Below are 16,022 nucleotides of genomic sequence, written 5' to 3' on the forward strand. Positions count from 1 at the left end.
ACTGGCACCCAGACTGGCACTCGGAGGCAGATGGCCCTGAGGAAGCCAGCTGGGGAGGTGGTACTGAGTGACTGTGACCCTCAGTGGGAAGTGGAGACACGCCCACTGGTGGGGGCTCCCTGTGCAAGGTGGTCCCTCCCAGCTCTCCAGGACTATTGGGTCTGGGACTTGAAAGGTATTCTGTGAATCTATCCCACCCTCAAGGCAAAATGGGAGAGAAGGTTGGCAAGCCAAGCTATATTGCTAAGGGGGCTGCAGTGGGGGCTACAGGGATGGCCCTGGGCAGAGGCAGGGGCTGAAATGCTGGCAGAGGGGAGCATGCTCAGAAATACCCAGCCTGGCCTGCCCTGACCACTAGCCCACCCCACCAGTACCCCTACTCCAATTCAGGGTCTCCCTTTACTCACAGGCAGTCCTGGGGGGCCCATGGCTCCTGGGTAACCAGGTTGTCCTGGAGGACCCTGCAAATACAAACATGATGGGTCAGCACGCCACCATCTCTGCTCCACACGCCCTAGGAACAGAGGATGGTGGAGGCCAGAACATCTGTACCTGCCATCTGGCAGGTGTCCCCCCACCCTCCCAAGGACAGCCACCACATGGGGACCTATCCCCCAACCCCAGGTTCTCTTGGTGGTGACCAAGACCTGGCACTGGGTGACAAGCCCCATGCTAGCCAAGACCCAGGGATGGAGCCAGGGGGCAGGGCCAGCGGTGTCAGGGGGCAGGACGAGGCATTGATGAGAACTCCGCAGACCTCTTCTTACCGGTTCCCCCTTGTCTCCCGTCAAGCCCCTGAGGCCTCGCTCTCCTTGAAGGCCCTTGGAGAGAATAATCATGAGAATTCACCAGAGAGTGCACTTCCCCCAGCCCGCGGTCTCTGCTGTCATCCTAGGTCCCAGGCTGGGTGACCCAGGAGCTGCGCTGTGGAGGAGGGCAACTACGGGAGGAGGAAACCCCAGCAGAAAGGCTGTGTCCCGGGGCAGAGAGAGGTGACTCCCAGAGGACACATTCAGGTGACTGTCACCTGTAGGCCTCACCAGTGCTACTGCATGTGCTCCTCCTGAACGCCACCCAGATGACCCCCTCCGCTAACACGCAGGATGGCACCAGAGCCCAGCACTTACCTGTCCACCCCTCCCAGCCACCCCAAATTGCCTTATTTTAAAGATGCGGGAAGAGATACAGGAGGGCTCCCTCCAGAACCTTCCCTGTCACTTGAGCAACACTACTGTTGCTCAACTCCGGAGTCCCCGCCCATCAGCCCCTCACAACACAACCTTCTCTGCCCCCTTCTCCCTCGGTCCCTCCGGAGACAACGCCCAGAGCTCGCCACCACATGAGACAGATGGCTAGACGGACAGATGGCCCCTTCACCCAAGCAAGCAGAAACATACAAGGCCCCGGCCAGAGATGAGGACATGGGGACAGATGGGACTGTGACAAGGAGGGGCCCTGCTCCCTGAGCTGCTAACCACCAGGCTCGGGGGGAGAGGAGTCAGGCCCCTAGGGAACACAAACTCTGACAAACAGTAGGTTAGTTTCCGTGACCCAGGAGGGAGCAACAGTGAGGACGGGGGATGACTTAAACACACCTGTGACAATGATGATGGCAGAGTAATTAACGACACCTGGCAGAAGGAGCAGGCCAAGGACCAGAGCCCCGCGACACCCAGAGACCTACCCAGCTGGTACTGTGTGCCCAGCCTTGGAGCAGACTGGGACAGGCGCCAAGGAAGAGGAGAGGCAGGGGAGGAAGCTGAGGGCTCCCTATAGGATGATGGGAAAGGTGTAGGCACGGCTGCCTTTAAATCCCTGGGGTGCCTCTGGACAGCCCTGCCAAGCAGCAGGGCAGCCAACCTGTGCCAGCCTGCAATGTGAAGCCCTACGGCCTTGGCATCTCCACTGGGCTCCGAGCCAGAACCTGGCAGGGCCCCAAGAACTACTTTCAGCAAATCTTCCGTCCACACGGCAGGTGGTGGAGAAAGCAGGAGGCAGAAGGGAGAAGGGAGGAATAAAGGGGGCTCCTGGAGGCACCGGCTCAAAATAAGGAGGTAAAAGAGCTCAGGGGACCCAGGGGGGAGGGATCTGGGATTGTGTGCAGGAGAGAAGGCAGGGAACAAGCGGGGGGTGGGTAAAAGAGGGCAGATGAGAGAAGAAGAAGAAAGCAGGGGTGAAGCAGAGGGAGAGCTGTGATGGAGTCGGGAAGACGTCCAAGCCGCTGGCCCCTGGGGAAGCTGTGTCGTTAGCTACTGTGCCCGAAGGGTGACACAAACACGGAGGCGGAAGGCAAGCACGAGGCACAGAGACCCGGCTGGCAGGGAGGGGGTGGGGGCCAGTGTAGGTTCTTACAGGCAATCCGGGGGAGCCAACAGCACCAGGAAAACCTGGGGGGCCCTGATGGGAAAAATAGGCAGGTCACATCTCATACACACAGTCACACCGCACTGGGGCAGCCTAGGAACATGGGCAGTGGCAGGGGTGTGTGTCGGGGGGGCTACTGTTCAGGTGTGGTCGCAGCCTAGAGGACAGCTGCCCCTGCCTTTGGCTCCTCCAGCCATGGGTGGACATGCGAATCCACCACTGAAGCAGAAAGTCCTTCCGGAATCCACCTGGCATCTTGGTGAGAATAGAAGAAAGCCTCTTTCTCTTTTTGCTTCCCGTGTCCTGCCTACCTCTGACCCCCAGCACTCACCTCCTGACCCCCTGGAAGTGGGTAGCTCACACCAGCCACACATTTTCAGTTCTTCCTATCCTTCCGGGTCGCTTTTGATTTCTTATCACATCAATACCACAGGACACTCTAGAGTAAATACTCCTGGCCCAAGTGTTGGAGTCTTGCTCCGGTTTCAGCCCCAAGAGCAAAGAAGGTCTGCTCCACCTTAGCCCCTGACTGACCTCCATCATGACTGATGCCACAGGACTAGGCAGGGTTCTGACTAGAGCACCACAAGCTTCTCCCTGCTCCTCCCCACTGTGACCAAGGGCTGTGTGTGTGTGTGTGTGTGTGTTGCACTGGGGTCTAGCATGGAGCAGGAGAGTATCTGTGCATCTGAGGACATCCCCTTAGCAGGGCAGCTCCAGAACATTCCCTGGGCTGGTGGTGGGAAAGCACAGGTTCCCTGGATAGGCTAGAGGGTGAGAAGGGATGGGCAGTGCCAGTTGCCTCTCTACCCAGCCTGTGTGCTGGGGTATACAATAGCAGAAGGGTTGTGAGCTAAGCAGCCCCCATTCAAGAGCAGCTCCCATGATCTGGGGCATCGCAGGTACTTACAATAGGGCCTGGAGGACCCGGGGCGCCCCTCATGCCCGGTGGACCCTGCAAAGGAAATCAAGGGAAATGTGTGGAGATGCCGGGGCCTGCCTCCCTGCTCAGCTGGCCCATTTCAACCAGAGGCACCAGGAGCCAGCTGCTATCTAAAGAGACCCACTCCACAGCCTGTCCTTCCATCTCCTGGGTCATCCAGCAGATGTTTTCAACAAAGCAGCTGTTGGGACCCAGGCACCAGTGCAGGTGTCGGGTACTTAGCAGTGCACCTGCCTTGTAGCACCTGCATTCTGGGGCAAGGTGGGCACAGGAGCTAAGAGTGGGTGCTCCCTGGGTGTCCGTGAACAAAGCAGACATGCAGGATATGGGAGGAGCCTGGGGGTTCTGGAGCTGGAGGCTTCCATTTTGAAGAAGCTAGTCCAGGAGGGCCTCCAGAAAGAGAGTATTTAAGCTGTGAGCCACAGGATAGACATGGGCCTGGAAGAGGAGACCCAGGCAGAGCAGGTGACTAGGCCTAGGGGAGGAATAGTCCTCTCCCACTCCCCCACCCACCCAGCCCCTGAGCACTGGACCCAGGAGGCTATGAGAGCCTCCCAAGCCCCCGGATGTTTTCTCCGAGGCAGATGGGGAACCCCAGCTCCTTGCAGGGTCCTGCCCCTACCTCTTCTCCTCTCTGGCCTGGCAGTCCCGGAGGCCCAGGTAGGCCGGGGCTCCCAGCACAGCCGGGCTCTCCCTCACCGTTGTCTCCCTGGAGAGGGAACAAGGTGATAAGAGCAGGCAGCCAGGACCCCCCATACAGCCCAGGTCCAGGGGGCAGGTCCAGGGGGCTCCACTCACCCTGGCCTCCTCGGCTCGGGGTCTCTCCCGTTCTGAGAAGCACTGGGGGTGGGGGACAACAGGGGCTCAATCAGGTAAGGCAACCAGAAGAAGCCCCCCCAATACACACATACACTCAGGGCCTGCCCCAAGCGCAACTCTTACCCGGGCACAGTTGTCCAGGCCTGGCACACCAGGGATGCCCTGGTCCCCCTTCTCTCCTTTCTCCAGGAAGGACACCGAGTGGGCCACCTGGGCCTGGGCGCAGTTCCCACAGATGCTCTGAGGAGGCAAAGGGGAGGATGGTGGGGTGGAGGGGGAAGACTGCCAGCCTGGGCCAAGTGGGAAAACCCCATTCCAAGCAAGTGGGGCCGGGACACCCTGGCCGCCAGCTGTCCTCCGCCCCAGCTGCACCCCCGCAGCAGCTTTGTTCCGTCCTCAGGGGACCCACTCCCCATCATTGCCTTTGAGTTGTCTCCAGAAAGAAGCTCTAGCAGGGCCAAGCTGGAGCCACTTTCCAGACAGGCGTGTGGGCGGAGGCGGAGGGGCCTGCAGAGGGACCATCTGTCCCGGCTGTTCCCGCAGTCTGCACCCACTGCCAGGACAAGGCACGAGGGTGGCGGCTGAGAAGGCTGGCTCCAAACCTGGCTGCTCGGCCCCACGGAGCAGAGGAAGCAGCTGCTGAAGGAGCCAGGCCCTTGCCAGGCACCCTTGGCTCACAGCAGACCTCATCACTCCTGGGCTGTCTTGGTGTTTGGACCCCACACGGAAGGGCCTCTTCCTATCCAGGGGTTTTCATCTTCTTCAGGCCACAGATCTCTCTGAGACTTTATCAAAGCTACAGGTCCCCTCCCCAGGAGCTAGAAAAATCCTGCCAATAATTGCAGGGGACTGGTGGGTTTGGAGTCTCTCTGTGGCCCAGTGAGGTGTCCATGGCCCCTCCAGGAAGGAGCCCCTGTTCTGACCTTCACTGTTGGATGCAACACCCAATGGCCATGGTCACTGAGTTGGCACAGCACCAGGAGGCTAGGCCTCACAACTGTGGCCAAGGCGCCAGGAGGGATCTTGGGAGTACGGTGCAGAGGAATAAGCTGACACAGAAATGGGAGCATTGCTCTGGGTTGGTGGGAGCTGGGAGCAGCCTGGACTGTGGTGACAGGGACTGCTGGTCAGTAACCCCTAGGCTGGTATCCCCAACATCTGCCCGGTGCACGTTTGGAGCTAACTGTGGGGGTCATGGTTAAGAAATCAGAGAATGAAATGTCCCAAGAAGAAGAAGTGCTGAATCCTGGATTTGTGGCCACACAGTCACCACCCAGGGGCAGGAGTAGGGTGGGGGAGGTGCAGCTGGCAGAAAGAAACCACAGGGAGAATGTTGGGGTTTGCTGGTCACAAGTTCTCAGCAATCCCCACTCTCATCACGGCTGGGGCGTTGACCCTACCTGCCGTTCCGGCTGCTCCCTGATGCAAGTGGGATGGGGCAAAGGGATGTCCTAGCGGGTACCAGTGCTAGCTGAGGGGGTGCTCTGGAGATCAAGGCCTGGGTGGGCCCCAGCGGATGCTGAGTGCAGAGCCCAACAGACAGCCCAGGGAGTAACTGTGTCCCCCATCCCCACAGGAAGGAAACCAGACCCAGTGACTGTCCCGCATGACCATTTGTGGGTACTGGCCCAGGTTGATTCCCACCAGGCCTTGCGTCCTCTTTCTTGCACCACTAGAACAGCTTCTCATGTCCTTCCTGGCTTCTTTCTGGATTGACCAGCAAGGGGCTGCAGCCTCCTACTGGGCCCCACCCAGCCGCATCATCACCATCCTAACCCCCACCACTTCCCTCTACTGTCTCCACTCTGCTTTGGGTCCTGCCCTGGTCTGACCCTGGAGCTCCAGGGCCTCACTGCCAGCTGTTGCAGCTGGGCTCAGGGTTGGCCTCTGCCAATAGCACCCCCCACGTGGGTACCTTCTCAGGATTCAGTTAGGCACTCATTTAGCAAATGTTGCCCGGGAGTCTGTTATGAGCCAGGTACCAGCTAGGCCCTTGAAGGCAAATGCGTGGATCACACATTCCCTACAAACAGCCAACCAGCCAAGCTCTCTGCTGCTTGCACACGCTCTCTTTCTCTGCAAGCAAGATGTGTGCAGGTGAGCACTTCCAATGAGTCTCCCGAGGAGGCAGTCCCCACAGCTCCCAGCCCCTCCCTGTACCCTCTTACCTTAAGGAGGTGCTGCTCAATGGGGAGGGACCCCTGCAAGAGACAGAGGTGGGGGTGACAGCAGGTGAGGGATGGGCAATCAGGGGCAGCCTTGGGGAGCATCATGTCACCTGGGCTTCTCCCAGCTGTGGGAAGGGAAGGGCAGGGACCCTCACCACCACCACTACCATGGTCAGCTCAGCCCCTGGACAGGGGAAGGAGATGGATGGATACCCACCAACTCCGCCGTGAGCCCGGGCTGTCCTGGTAGACCGTTATTCCCAGGCACTCCCTGCAGCCAGGAAGAGACAACAATCAGTGGGTCCCTCTCTCCAGCCTGCCGGTCACCTGCTCCCTTGTTGTCATCCCTCCCACCGCTTTCTCTTGTCCTGCTCAGCCAAGCCCTGGAGGCCACAAGCCTGGCCTCTCTTCTGAGCTTGGAAGCCTCCAGACCCTTTGTGCAGTCAACAGGAGTGACCCCAATAGAGGAGAATGCATTCCCCACAGGGCAGGTTGGTCTGGGAATTGGGGAGGGGGCCCCTTCCATGCGGTTAGCTTATTTCTCTCTGCACTAAGTAGCTTTCGGTATTTTCTCCTGCAATCACCGTGACTATCTTGGTGGTATTATCTCACTCAGAGAGGGTAAGCAACCTACCAAAAGGCTACCAGTAAAGCAAGGCACAGAGCTGAGATCCACAAGGACCATGGGCTTCCAGCCCCTCTCATGACCACATAACAACAAATCCAACCTTGTTCCTCCAAAGACATCCCCAGAACATGAGTGGGCACAGCAAGGTGAGTGTTTGTGGCTTAGACCCACCCAGCTGCAGACCCAGTGAGTTAACGTCGGGCAGATGATTTGGGGGAGAGAAAACTCCAGGCCTTCCCCCCCCCACCCATTTCCTTATCTGCCAGGTAGGGAGGTTTTTTGGTCAAACTTCCAGGAGACAGCAGCTATGGGCACTTCCCAGTGGCCCTGGCCAATTCACGGTGTGCATCTGCATATTAAACCCTCCAGAGAGGCAGGCAGTGGGAGTTCCCACTTGAACCACCCCCACGGGAGGGAGTGTGTATTAAGTACGCACTGGGTGAACGCTCAGCTGCTCAGCATGTTCCTCCCTGCACGAGATCTCCTTGGCCCGTTGCGCCTGAGCCACCCTCTCTCCCTCGTGCAGGGAGGCTCCTCCAGGCCCAGGTCACGTCGAGAGCCAGCCCTCCCCCTGCTCCCCCAACGTCCCCCCACCCTCCTGTGGGAGCCTTCGGGGCTGAAAACAGTGCCTGGCACAGGGACCATGCCTTGCGTGCCGACTATTATTAGGCCCCTAAATTATTATGGGTGAATCATAGGGTTGCTCTGCTCTGCTCTATTCAAGCCTGGTTCTTGGTAATGCTTTCCTGACCTCACAGAGCCAAGTGCTCTACCATCGAACTACAGAGAGCAGCCTGCAATTACCACCAGACCCAACTGCCTAGCTGCTATGGAGTCCCAAGCAGATTCCTTAACCTCCACGACCTTGGTTGCTGAATCTGTGAAATGGATCGAGCTGAAATGAGATAACCAGGTACTAGGTGAACCGGTGCTGTGCCCCTGTACCTGGAGCTGGTGGCAGCCTGGGCTTGGGCTCAGGAACTGGTACCAGAAGAGGACACTGATGCCTGGGGCCAGCCTCAGCAGTCACTCTTTTCTGCCTTATACCCCAAGTCTGTCTTGGCAGGGGTCACAGCACATCAGCTCTCCCTGTGAATGGGGTGCTTTGAAATGGTGTTCGACTTTGCCCCCGCCCCATGCCTCCCAACCCCCCACTCCCACATTGGGCTCCTGATAGAGCTTCACATCAGCCACAGCAGTTTCCTATCCCACCCCTCCATCTCCTTCATTAGGTTCCTAGTGGAGCTTCCCTTTAGCCATAGCGGCTCCCTCACCAAGGGCAGATGCCCAGGCCAGGCAGGGGAGGTGTGCTGGGGTGCAGAGGAGAAAGACAAAATGCATGAGATCCTGGGGGCAGGGGAGGAGCCTGTGAGAAGCTCCCATGTGACTGCTCTGCTTTCCCAGGTGGGAATCCCTGGTGTAGGAGCTGAGAGCCCCAGGTCCACAAGCTTCCTGCCAGGCCTCCCAGGTCCTCGCACTTAACTAAGGAGCCCAGATGCACCGAGAGGGTAAGTAACTGGCACAGCACCACAGAGCCAGCCTATGGAAGGCATACTCCATGACAGGGCCACACACACCCATGCCAGCTCCGGAAGCTCTCCCCTCACCATCTCAGGCCTCTTCCGGGCCTTGGCACCTGCTGCTTCCCCATCCAAGTTGCTCTCCATCACCGGTTCACTCCCATTTTCTTAAAGTTTTGATTGCAGTGTCACCTCCCTTTCAGCACTTTTTTTCCCTGTCCCCCACCATGCTCTACCCCACCCCCCCGAACCCCTGCTCAGCTCCCTGCAAGGTCCCACAGCCTATCCTCCTATCTTGTTGATCACCTGTCTCTCCTACAGGAACACAAACCCCACGAGGGCATGGAGCTTTATTTTGGTGCAATGCTGTCCTCCCCAGCACCCAAACCAGTGCTTGGAAAATAGCATATGTGCAAAAACATGTTGTGTGAACGAATGTCAAACACTGCTTCCAAACGGCAGAGCCTTGAGCTGTGTGAGGGATTTCATCTGATTCAGATCTTGGCTTCCTGACACCTGACTGGAGCCCAGGCTTGGCATCCACTGGTGGGGTGCCCGGGTTATCACACAACAGGGACGTCCTCAAAACAAGTGTGGGGACCAGTGGGCCCCCTCCACGCCATTCCAGAAGACAGGGACATTCAGGAGAATGGCTGGGACCAGAAGAACAGCCACCATGCCCACATGGTCCTCCTGCAACCTGAACCCTTTATTCTTTTCTCCTCCCCTTACCTGTAGCCCAGGTGCTCCAGGTGGCCCTGGTGGTCCGGGAACACCTGGAGGACCCTGAGAGAGAGAGAGAAAGAAAGAAGACAGAATCAGAACTGGGGGAGCAGGGAGAGCTGTGCCCCATTGCCGGAGGGCCACAGTGACAGGTGGGCAAGCCTCAGGGTGCTGGCAGACAAGAGGGGAGGCAAGGAGACAAGCGACACACCTGCGGGCCCGGCTGCCAGGAGTTGCCCATCCAAAGTCCTGGAGCACCCTGGGTGAGAGGTCAGGGAAGGTGGGGGGTTGCAAAAGAAGGGGACAGGTTACAGGCAACATCCATACACCAAGCACAGGGCTGCGTGGGGAGGCAGCTGGCTGGGACCCTTGCACAGGGGGGTGGGGGACACCAGATGAAGCTGGAAGCCACGCCCCTCCCCTCTTCACTTCCCCTGCTGTGGGGAGGGGCAGGCTCTGGGCATCACTTACCGGCATGCCAGAGAAGACGGGTTCACCTCGGTAAGGGCAGGAACACTCCCCTGGCTCACCCTGAAGAGACAAGGGCATCCTGTGAGAGGGAGGCAGGGACCCAAGCTCCCCAGGAGATGAACAGAAGAGGGAGGTGCCAGGGTTTAGCTGCATGATTTGCCTCGTCCCGTGACGACCCACCCGGCCTGTCTGAACCTCAGCCTCCTTGTTGGGGAAAATCAAAAATCATAATTTGTCCTGCACAGGAGATGCTGCCACCCAGCAAGGACTCCACAAACCCCAGTGGCTGCTGCTACTGCTGTGGTCACTGTCACTGTCCAGCAGCAGCCTTGCTGTGGCTGAGCAGGTGTTCATGGTCGCGACTCATGCCTGCCGTAGCCTCACCTCTCTGGCCCACCGTAGCCTCACCTCTCTGGCCCGCCGTACCCTCACCTCTCCGGCCCAGCGGGGTTTCCAGGCCCTCCTCTCTCAGCCTCTCCAGTCCATCTTGGCCTTCCCCCTGTTGGTCCCTCCCAACTCACTTCCAAGCCCCATCCTCTGACTCTGCCCCCATTGGAAAAATGCAGTTGCCACTGGGGACCTTGGAGTTCTCTGGCCTCTTGCCATCCCAGTTAAGTCCTGGGTCGGCAATTAGGAGGTATGAGGAGTACTGAGGGACCCTGGAACTGGGGGAGCAGGTGGGTGGCACCGAGACTAGGATGCCCCCTAGCTTCCACTATGCAGGGTCTGGGTAACTCTACATGCAGGGCTTTCCCTATAAGCTGCAGGCCTTGCTAACTATTGCCCCCTAGGAACTGGTCACCAGGCTCTTCGGACAGGCACCTTCTCTCCTTGAGATCCTTTTTCGCCCTGCAGAGAAGAAACATGAGGCAGTGAGAACAGAGGCGTGCAGCCGAGCTAGCCCTGCCCTGCTACCATCCCATGGTACCAGACTCACCGGTGTCCCTCTGACTCCTGGACTGCCCATCTGTCCTTGCAACCCATCACGGCCCTGAAGGGAGAGAGCCCAGAGTCAGCAGGTGGGAGGCCGACTGGCAGCCAAGCCACGGGGCCTGCCCACAGGAGGGGTAAGGAACAGCAGGTGCAGCACCACCCCCCACCCCCATGCCCACCTTCCAGAGGGGACAAGGCAGGCACAGGGGACAAGGCAGGCACAGGAGGCAAGGAGAGGAGGAGGAGGAAGAGAGCACCAGGAGGCCACGTGCCTGGTCAGGATCATGGAGCAGGTCCCCACTCCCAGCCTGCAGAGTGGCCTGACTCAAAGCTGGAGGGGAGGCCACAAGATGCCCCATAGCACCACTGCACACAGGCCAGGCCTACCTCAAGACTCTGAACTCTCCTTTCTTCAGTGGGTGACATCATATGTCACCATGAGTGAAAGGACTGGTTTTGTTTTTTTCCAGTGACCTCTTTAACAACATTTATTTATTTGAAAGGCAGAGTGACAGAGGGAGAGGCAGGTGGAGAGGTTGCGGGGAAGGAGAGAGAGAGAGAATCTTCTATTCCCTGGTTCACCCCTCAGATGGCAGCAACAGCCTAGGCTGGGTCAAAGGCAGTAGCTTGAAGCTACTCCACATGGATGTCAGGGGCCCAAGCACTTGGCCCATCTTCGGCTGCTTTCCCAGGTGCCTTAGCCAGCAGCTGTATTGAGAAAGTGGAGCAGCCAGGACTCGAACCAGCATTCATTCAGGACAGCACACGACAACGCTGGCCTCTGGACTGCTTATTTGCTGAACGGGGAACTGGAGGCTCTGAAGAACTGTCACTTGCTTGAGGTCACATACCTAGGGCGGGCACTCCTGGGGGGACTGGCATGGTGGCAGAGGCATGGGACCACTCAGGTCTGCCTTCCCATGGGACCCTCCACCTGCTTGCAGGGACTCCGTGTCTCTGCCTTTCCCTCCTGAGCCTCCCGGGACATGCAGTGGCCTGACTGTCCAGCTCTACAGGGCCTCAGCCTGTCTGTGCGGGCTTGGGCCAGGCCCATGCCCTATGGGCTGTGGTGCAGCCTCGAAAGGAATCCTTCAGCAATTCCCAAACTTGAAGGAGCAATTCTCCAGGGATCCACCGAGACCGGAAAGCACACGGTTCACTGGGCTATTTTCAACATTGCCAAAAGCCCAAGAAAAATTATACCTTTGCCCACGACCCAGCATGGCACAGCCTAGCTGAAAGGTAGCATTTCTTTGATTGAGGCTAAAATTATATCATCTCACAAAATTCTAGTGGGTTCACACCGAGCAGAAGCTGACTATTATGCAGGTCTTTGATGACTAAAATGAGAAAATGCACTTATTATTATTTAATCTATGCAATTTGTTCAATAGACACATCTTTGAAAGCCAAGAGCCGTTGTCTTGGGCCTTGCTGCCTAGCGTTCCTGCAGTGTAGAATGTTCCTGTGGTGGCTTGGGGTTTGAGGTCCCTAAAAGCTCCATCCAGGTCTGAAGGTGGGGGAGGGCCTGGGGTCACACAGGCCGGGGTGCAGGTTCTTGGCTCCACCCCGCTCATTCTCTGGCCTGCTTCTCCTTAGCTAGGAAACAGGGACAATAATAGCTGTTGCCTTACTGGGTTGTCCTGAGGAAGAAGTGACTTTCTGCGTTTAGAGCTTAACACAGGATCTCAACACATGACTGCTCAAAAAAAAAAAAAAAATTGAGCAGTCATTTAGCTCAGTGGCTAAGAGAGTGGTATGTCTCATGGGATGCCTAGGCTCAATCCCTGACTCCTACTCATGATTCCTGGTTCCTACCAATGCATCCAAGTTCTCCAGGGCATGATACAGGTGGGGGGGGGGGTAGTAGTGATGGCCCAAGTAACTCAGCTCCCGCTCCCCAAGTGGGAGACCTGGACTGGATTCTTAACGCCTAGCTTTGGCCTTTGGGGCGCAAGCCAGGGGATGGGAGTTCTCTTTCTTATTGTCTGTCTGTCCTTGTCAGCCTTCAAAATAAATAAAAACACTTATAAAAATAATGGTGTGGGGCTGGTGCCGTAGCTTTATAGATTAATTCTCCATCTGCAGTGCCAGTGTCTCATATGGGCACTGGTTCAAACCCCGGCTATTTCGCTTCCAATCTAACTCCTTGATTGTGGCCTTGGAAAGCAGTGGAGGATGACTCAAGTCCTTGGGCCTTTGCACCCAAATGGGAGACCCAAAAGAATGTCCTGGCTCCCAGTTTTGGACCTGCTCAGCTCTGGCTGTTGCAGACATTTGAGAAGTGAACCAGTGGAGAGAAAATCTCTCTCTCTCCTCTCTCTCTGTAACTCTGCCTTTCAAATGATAAATAAATAACCTTGAAAAACAACTAAACAAACAAACCCAACGGCATTCATTTTTTACCATCAACCTAGCATTCCCTGCAAAAGCAAGGCCTTGCTTCTAACAGGCTGGGCTGCCCGAGGCCTCTCTCCTCCTCCCATCCCCCACGCTGCCGGGAAAGGTTCTCAGTCCCTCGCCCTCTTCCCAGCACCAAGGTCCCTGGTCCCAGCAATGCCCCCAGCATGGCTCACAGACAGGACTCTTACCGGAGGCCCAGAGACACTGGCACCAGGAGGTCCCACTGGGCCAATGGAGCCTTTCACCCCCGGAGCTCCCTGGAGGAGAGAGGGCAGCAAGGTTGCAGGGGCACAATTGGCAGCTGGCTCCAGGCCACTGGGCGAGACACTTCAGGGCAGCCCTCTGAGTAGTGCCACTTAGCCCCAGAGACTGAGTGCCCATGGTGGTGGAGGCTCACCTGGGCACCCTTCTCTCCTGCGGGGCCAGCTGGACCCCGAGGTCCTGGAGGGCCCTGCAAAAGACAGCACAGGTAGTCATCCATTATCCTGGAGCAGCCCCTTCCCTGGGCTGTCTCCGCCAGACACCAGGCAGACGTACCTGAATGCCGGGTAAGCCCTGGACTCCAGGCTCCCCCTGCAAGTCAGAAAAGGCACTCTGGGGTATATGGCACCCAAGTCAGCCTCCCTGATTGGCTCTACCCCGCCACAGATCTGGTCCACTTGCCCAAATTGTAGTGGGGGCTACTCCAGAAGACCCTGAGTGGCAGAGAGGTACAAATCCCAGCCAAGGCCCTAACAAAGGCAGCATTGGCCAGGGTTGCTGCAGACCCCACTCCCAGAGCCACGGCCACGGGCATCCAAGGCAGGCAGAGCCCTATGGTTTTGGATAGGCAGGCAGCTTGTGACGGCAGCACTAGGCATGGGCAGCCTAAGCAAGAGCTGGACACTCACCTGGGGTCCCTGCGCTCCCATTCCCGGAGGCCCAGGCTCCCCCTGAAGAAAAAGAAGGATAATTTCTCATAGAGACACCCTCCCCACTTTCCCTCTTCAATACCTGCCCCCATTTCCCACCTGATTCCAGACGTCTCCCCACCTCGCATAGCTGCAATCCAGGTCTCCCCCAGCCTCACACATACCTGTGTGCCCTTCAGACCTGGGGGTCCTGGGACTCCTGGTAGACCAGGCTGGCCCTAAAAAGTACAAGGGATGGATCCTTGGAGTTCCCATGGCAGGCTGGGGCAACGGGAGGCAGCATCCAGGCAGGGGCAGGAGCAGGGGCAGGCAGTCTGCACTCACCGCTTTGCCAGGCTGGCCCACGCCTTCTGGGCCCTGCTCTCCTTTGGGGCCAGGCCTTCCAGGCAGCCCCACCATGTCGGTCATCGTCCCCTGCAGGCTGGGACAGGCAGTGCAGCCGTCACCCTGGTCAGAGATGGACACAGCCAGGAGTTGGTCAACACCCATGCCAGAGAGGCAAGGCACAAGGCGGGTCGTTGTTCCCCCACTAAGAGCTCTGTGCACCCCTACTGCCTCCATCTCAGCCTGGAGAAGCTTAGGCTCACCCCATGAGCCCTACCCTCATCTGATCTCAACTGACCTTTTCTCCTTTCGGCCCCGCGGGACCCCGAACCCCAGGTTCTCCTGACAGTCCTGGCTGTCCCACAGTGCCCGGCATTCCAGGGTCTCCAGGACTTCCAGCGTCACCCTGCAAGGAGTGGGGTTCAATGGGTGCAGAGGCAGCCCGGCTAGATGTGGGCTGCCTCCTGGGATCCACAGACACTCCCAGCCTCTCCTTGAGGATGGGGGCTAGGAAGGGAGCGGAAAGGGAGCACAGGGCATCAGAAAAAAGGCCTCCCCGCCCATACAGCCCTCATAAGGACCCCTCACCTTCTGCCCCTTCAGTCCTCGCTCACCAGCCTTGCCCTGAGAAGAAAAGAATTGCTACCCTCCATTCACTGACATTGGACACCCCAAGTGCCCCTATGCAGTGTCAGACACAGGGTCCCATCACAAACACAGCAGAGCTCGGCACTCAGGCTCCCAAAGCAACCTGTGCAGGTTAAAAGAGGAGACCTGGCGAGCTACCTTTTCTAGCTCTGCACCTTAGTTTGTCCATCTCTCCAATGGGGAGTACAAAAACCAGATAAGCAGAGACCCCCTGGGAAGCTTACAAAACAGGACAAACTCAGGCAAGATAGACCTGGGGGGGTACTGACCCCTTTCCTTGGGTTCTGCCCACCCAACAGCCAGGGTGTTCTTTGCTCTCTGCAGCCATGCCAACCTCTACACCCAGAGGCCCCAGAACGTACCTGCTTGCCTGGCAGGCCAAAACCTGGAGGCCCAGGCTCCCCTTTTTCTCCAGCCGGGCCAGGCAAGGCTGCCACATGGCCATTCCCAACCTGAGTCTTGGACAGGCCTGAGCACAGCTCACAGGGCTCCCCCTGGGGAGCAAGGGCACCAGGTTAGGGCGTCCCCCTGATCACCAGGGCACAAGGGCCAGGCTTGGGTTCTAGGGCTGGGAGTGTGGCTGCCTCTGCAGCAAGTGAGAGAGTATCTTAGGAGGGACTGGGAGAGAATAGGGACAAAACAAAGGGTGGGGGAGGCATCATAAGGGCCCTTGACCCCAGGGCCCAGGCAGTGACGAGTCCAAGGGTAAGGACACAAGGTGGATGTCTGTCCGGGACAAATCCCTAACTCACCTTTGCTCCTTTGGCACCTGCTGGTCCCACCGGCCCTGGCAGTCCCTGAGTGATAAGGAACCACATGTGATACACAGCATCTTCCTGGGCCCATCAGCTCCCACCTGTCCACCCCTCACTCACACTTACCGGATTGCCTGCTGGCCCTGTCTCCCCCAGATTACCCTAGAATGGAGCAGAGAATACAAAATCAGAGAAGGCAGGGAGGGGCCTGGGCTCTAGAACAATACTGAATCCAGAATTAAAAGGGAGCCTTCCTCCCCCACCCCACCCCGCCGGGGATGTCTACATTGCACCCTGCTTCCCTGGCTAGGAAGACTGAAGTCCAGGGGAGGAAAAATAACTTTTCCCCAAGGCCCCTAAGGTAGCCTACAACCAGTCAAAGCCGTGTTTCTGGCCCCCAGAATACCAGCCC

General features: G+C 57.9%; 1 protein-coding gene across 2 annotated transcripts in view; it reads right to left on the reverse strand.

Annotated features, from left to right (window-relative positions):
* COL16A1 (collagen type XVI alpha 1 chain) overlaps nt 1-16,022 on the reverse strand; it is a 42,311-nt gene that overhangs the window by 13,470 nt on the left and 12,819 nt on the right. Inside the window, exons 25-49 of one of the 2 annotated variants that reach the window (XM_040974385.1) lie at nt 15,737-15,772; nt 15,608-15,652; nt 15,218-15,349; nt 14,796-14,831; nt 14,506-14,613; nt 14,208-14,330; nt 14,048-14,101; nt 13,863-13,904; nt 13,510-13,545; nt 13,370-13,423; nt 13,161-13,229; nt 10,574-10,627; nt 10,459-10,485; nt 9,637-9,696; nt 9,377-9,424; nt 9,175-9,228; nt 6,512-6,565; nt 6,295-6,327; nt 4,250-4,366; nt 4,106-4,147; nt 3,930-4,016; nt 3,275-3,319; nt 2,353-2,397; nt 768-821; nt 408-461 (exon numbers count right to left, since the gene is read on the reverse strand). In XM_040974385.1, the coding sequence (XP_040830319.1) occupies nt 408-461; nt 768-821; nt 2,353-2,397; nt 3,275-3,319; nt 3,930-4,016; nt 4,106-4,147; nt 4,250-4,366; nt 6,295-6,327; nt 6,512-6,565; nt 9,175-9,228; nt 9,377-9,424; nt 9,637-9,696; nt 10,459-10,485; nt 10,574-10,627; nt 13,161-13,229; nt 13,370-13,423; nt 13,510-13,545; nt 13,863-13,904; nt 14,048-14,101; nt 14,208-14,330; nt 14,506-14,613; nt 14,796-14,831; nt 15,218-15,349; nt 15,608-15,652; nt 15,737-15,772 (1,509 nt within the window). The remainder of the gene's footprint in view (nt 1-407; nt 462-767; nt 822-2,352; nt 2,398-3,274; nt 3,320-3,929; nt 4,017-4,105; nt 4,148-4,249; nt 4,367-6,294; nt 6,328-6,511; nt 6,566-9,174; nt 9,229-9,376; nt 9,425-9,636; nt 9,697-10,458; nt 10,486-10,573; nt 10,628-13,160; nt 13,230-13,369; nt 13,424-13,509; nt 13,546-13,862; nt 13,905-14,047; nt 14,102-14,207; nt 14,331-14,505; nt 14,614-14,795; nt 14,832-15,217; nt 15,350-15,607; nt 15,653-15,736; nt 15,773-16,022) is intronic. The other variant, XM_040974386.1, reaches the window with a different exon arrangement.

This window comes from Ochotona curzoniae, unplaced genomic scaffold, assembly GCF_017591425.1.
Source record: "Ochotona curzoniae isolate NIBS_2020 unplaced genomic scaffold, NIBS_Ocur_1.0 contig_2404, whole genome shotgun sequence".
Taxonomy (NCBI): domain Eukaryota; kingdom Metazoa; phylum Chordata; class Mammalia; order Lagomorpha; family Ochotonidae; genus Ochotona; species Ochotona curzoniae.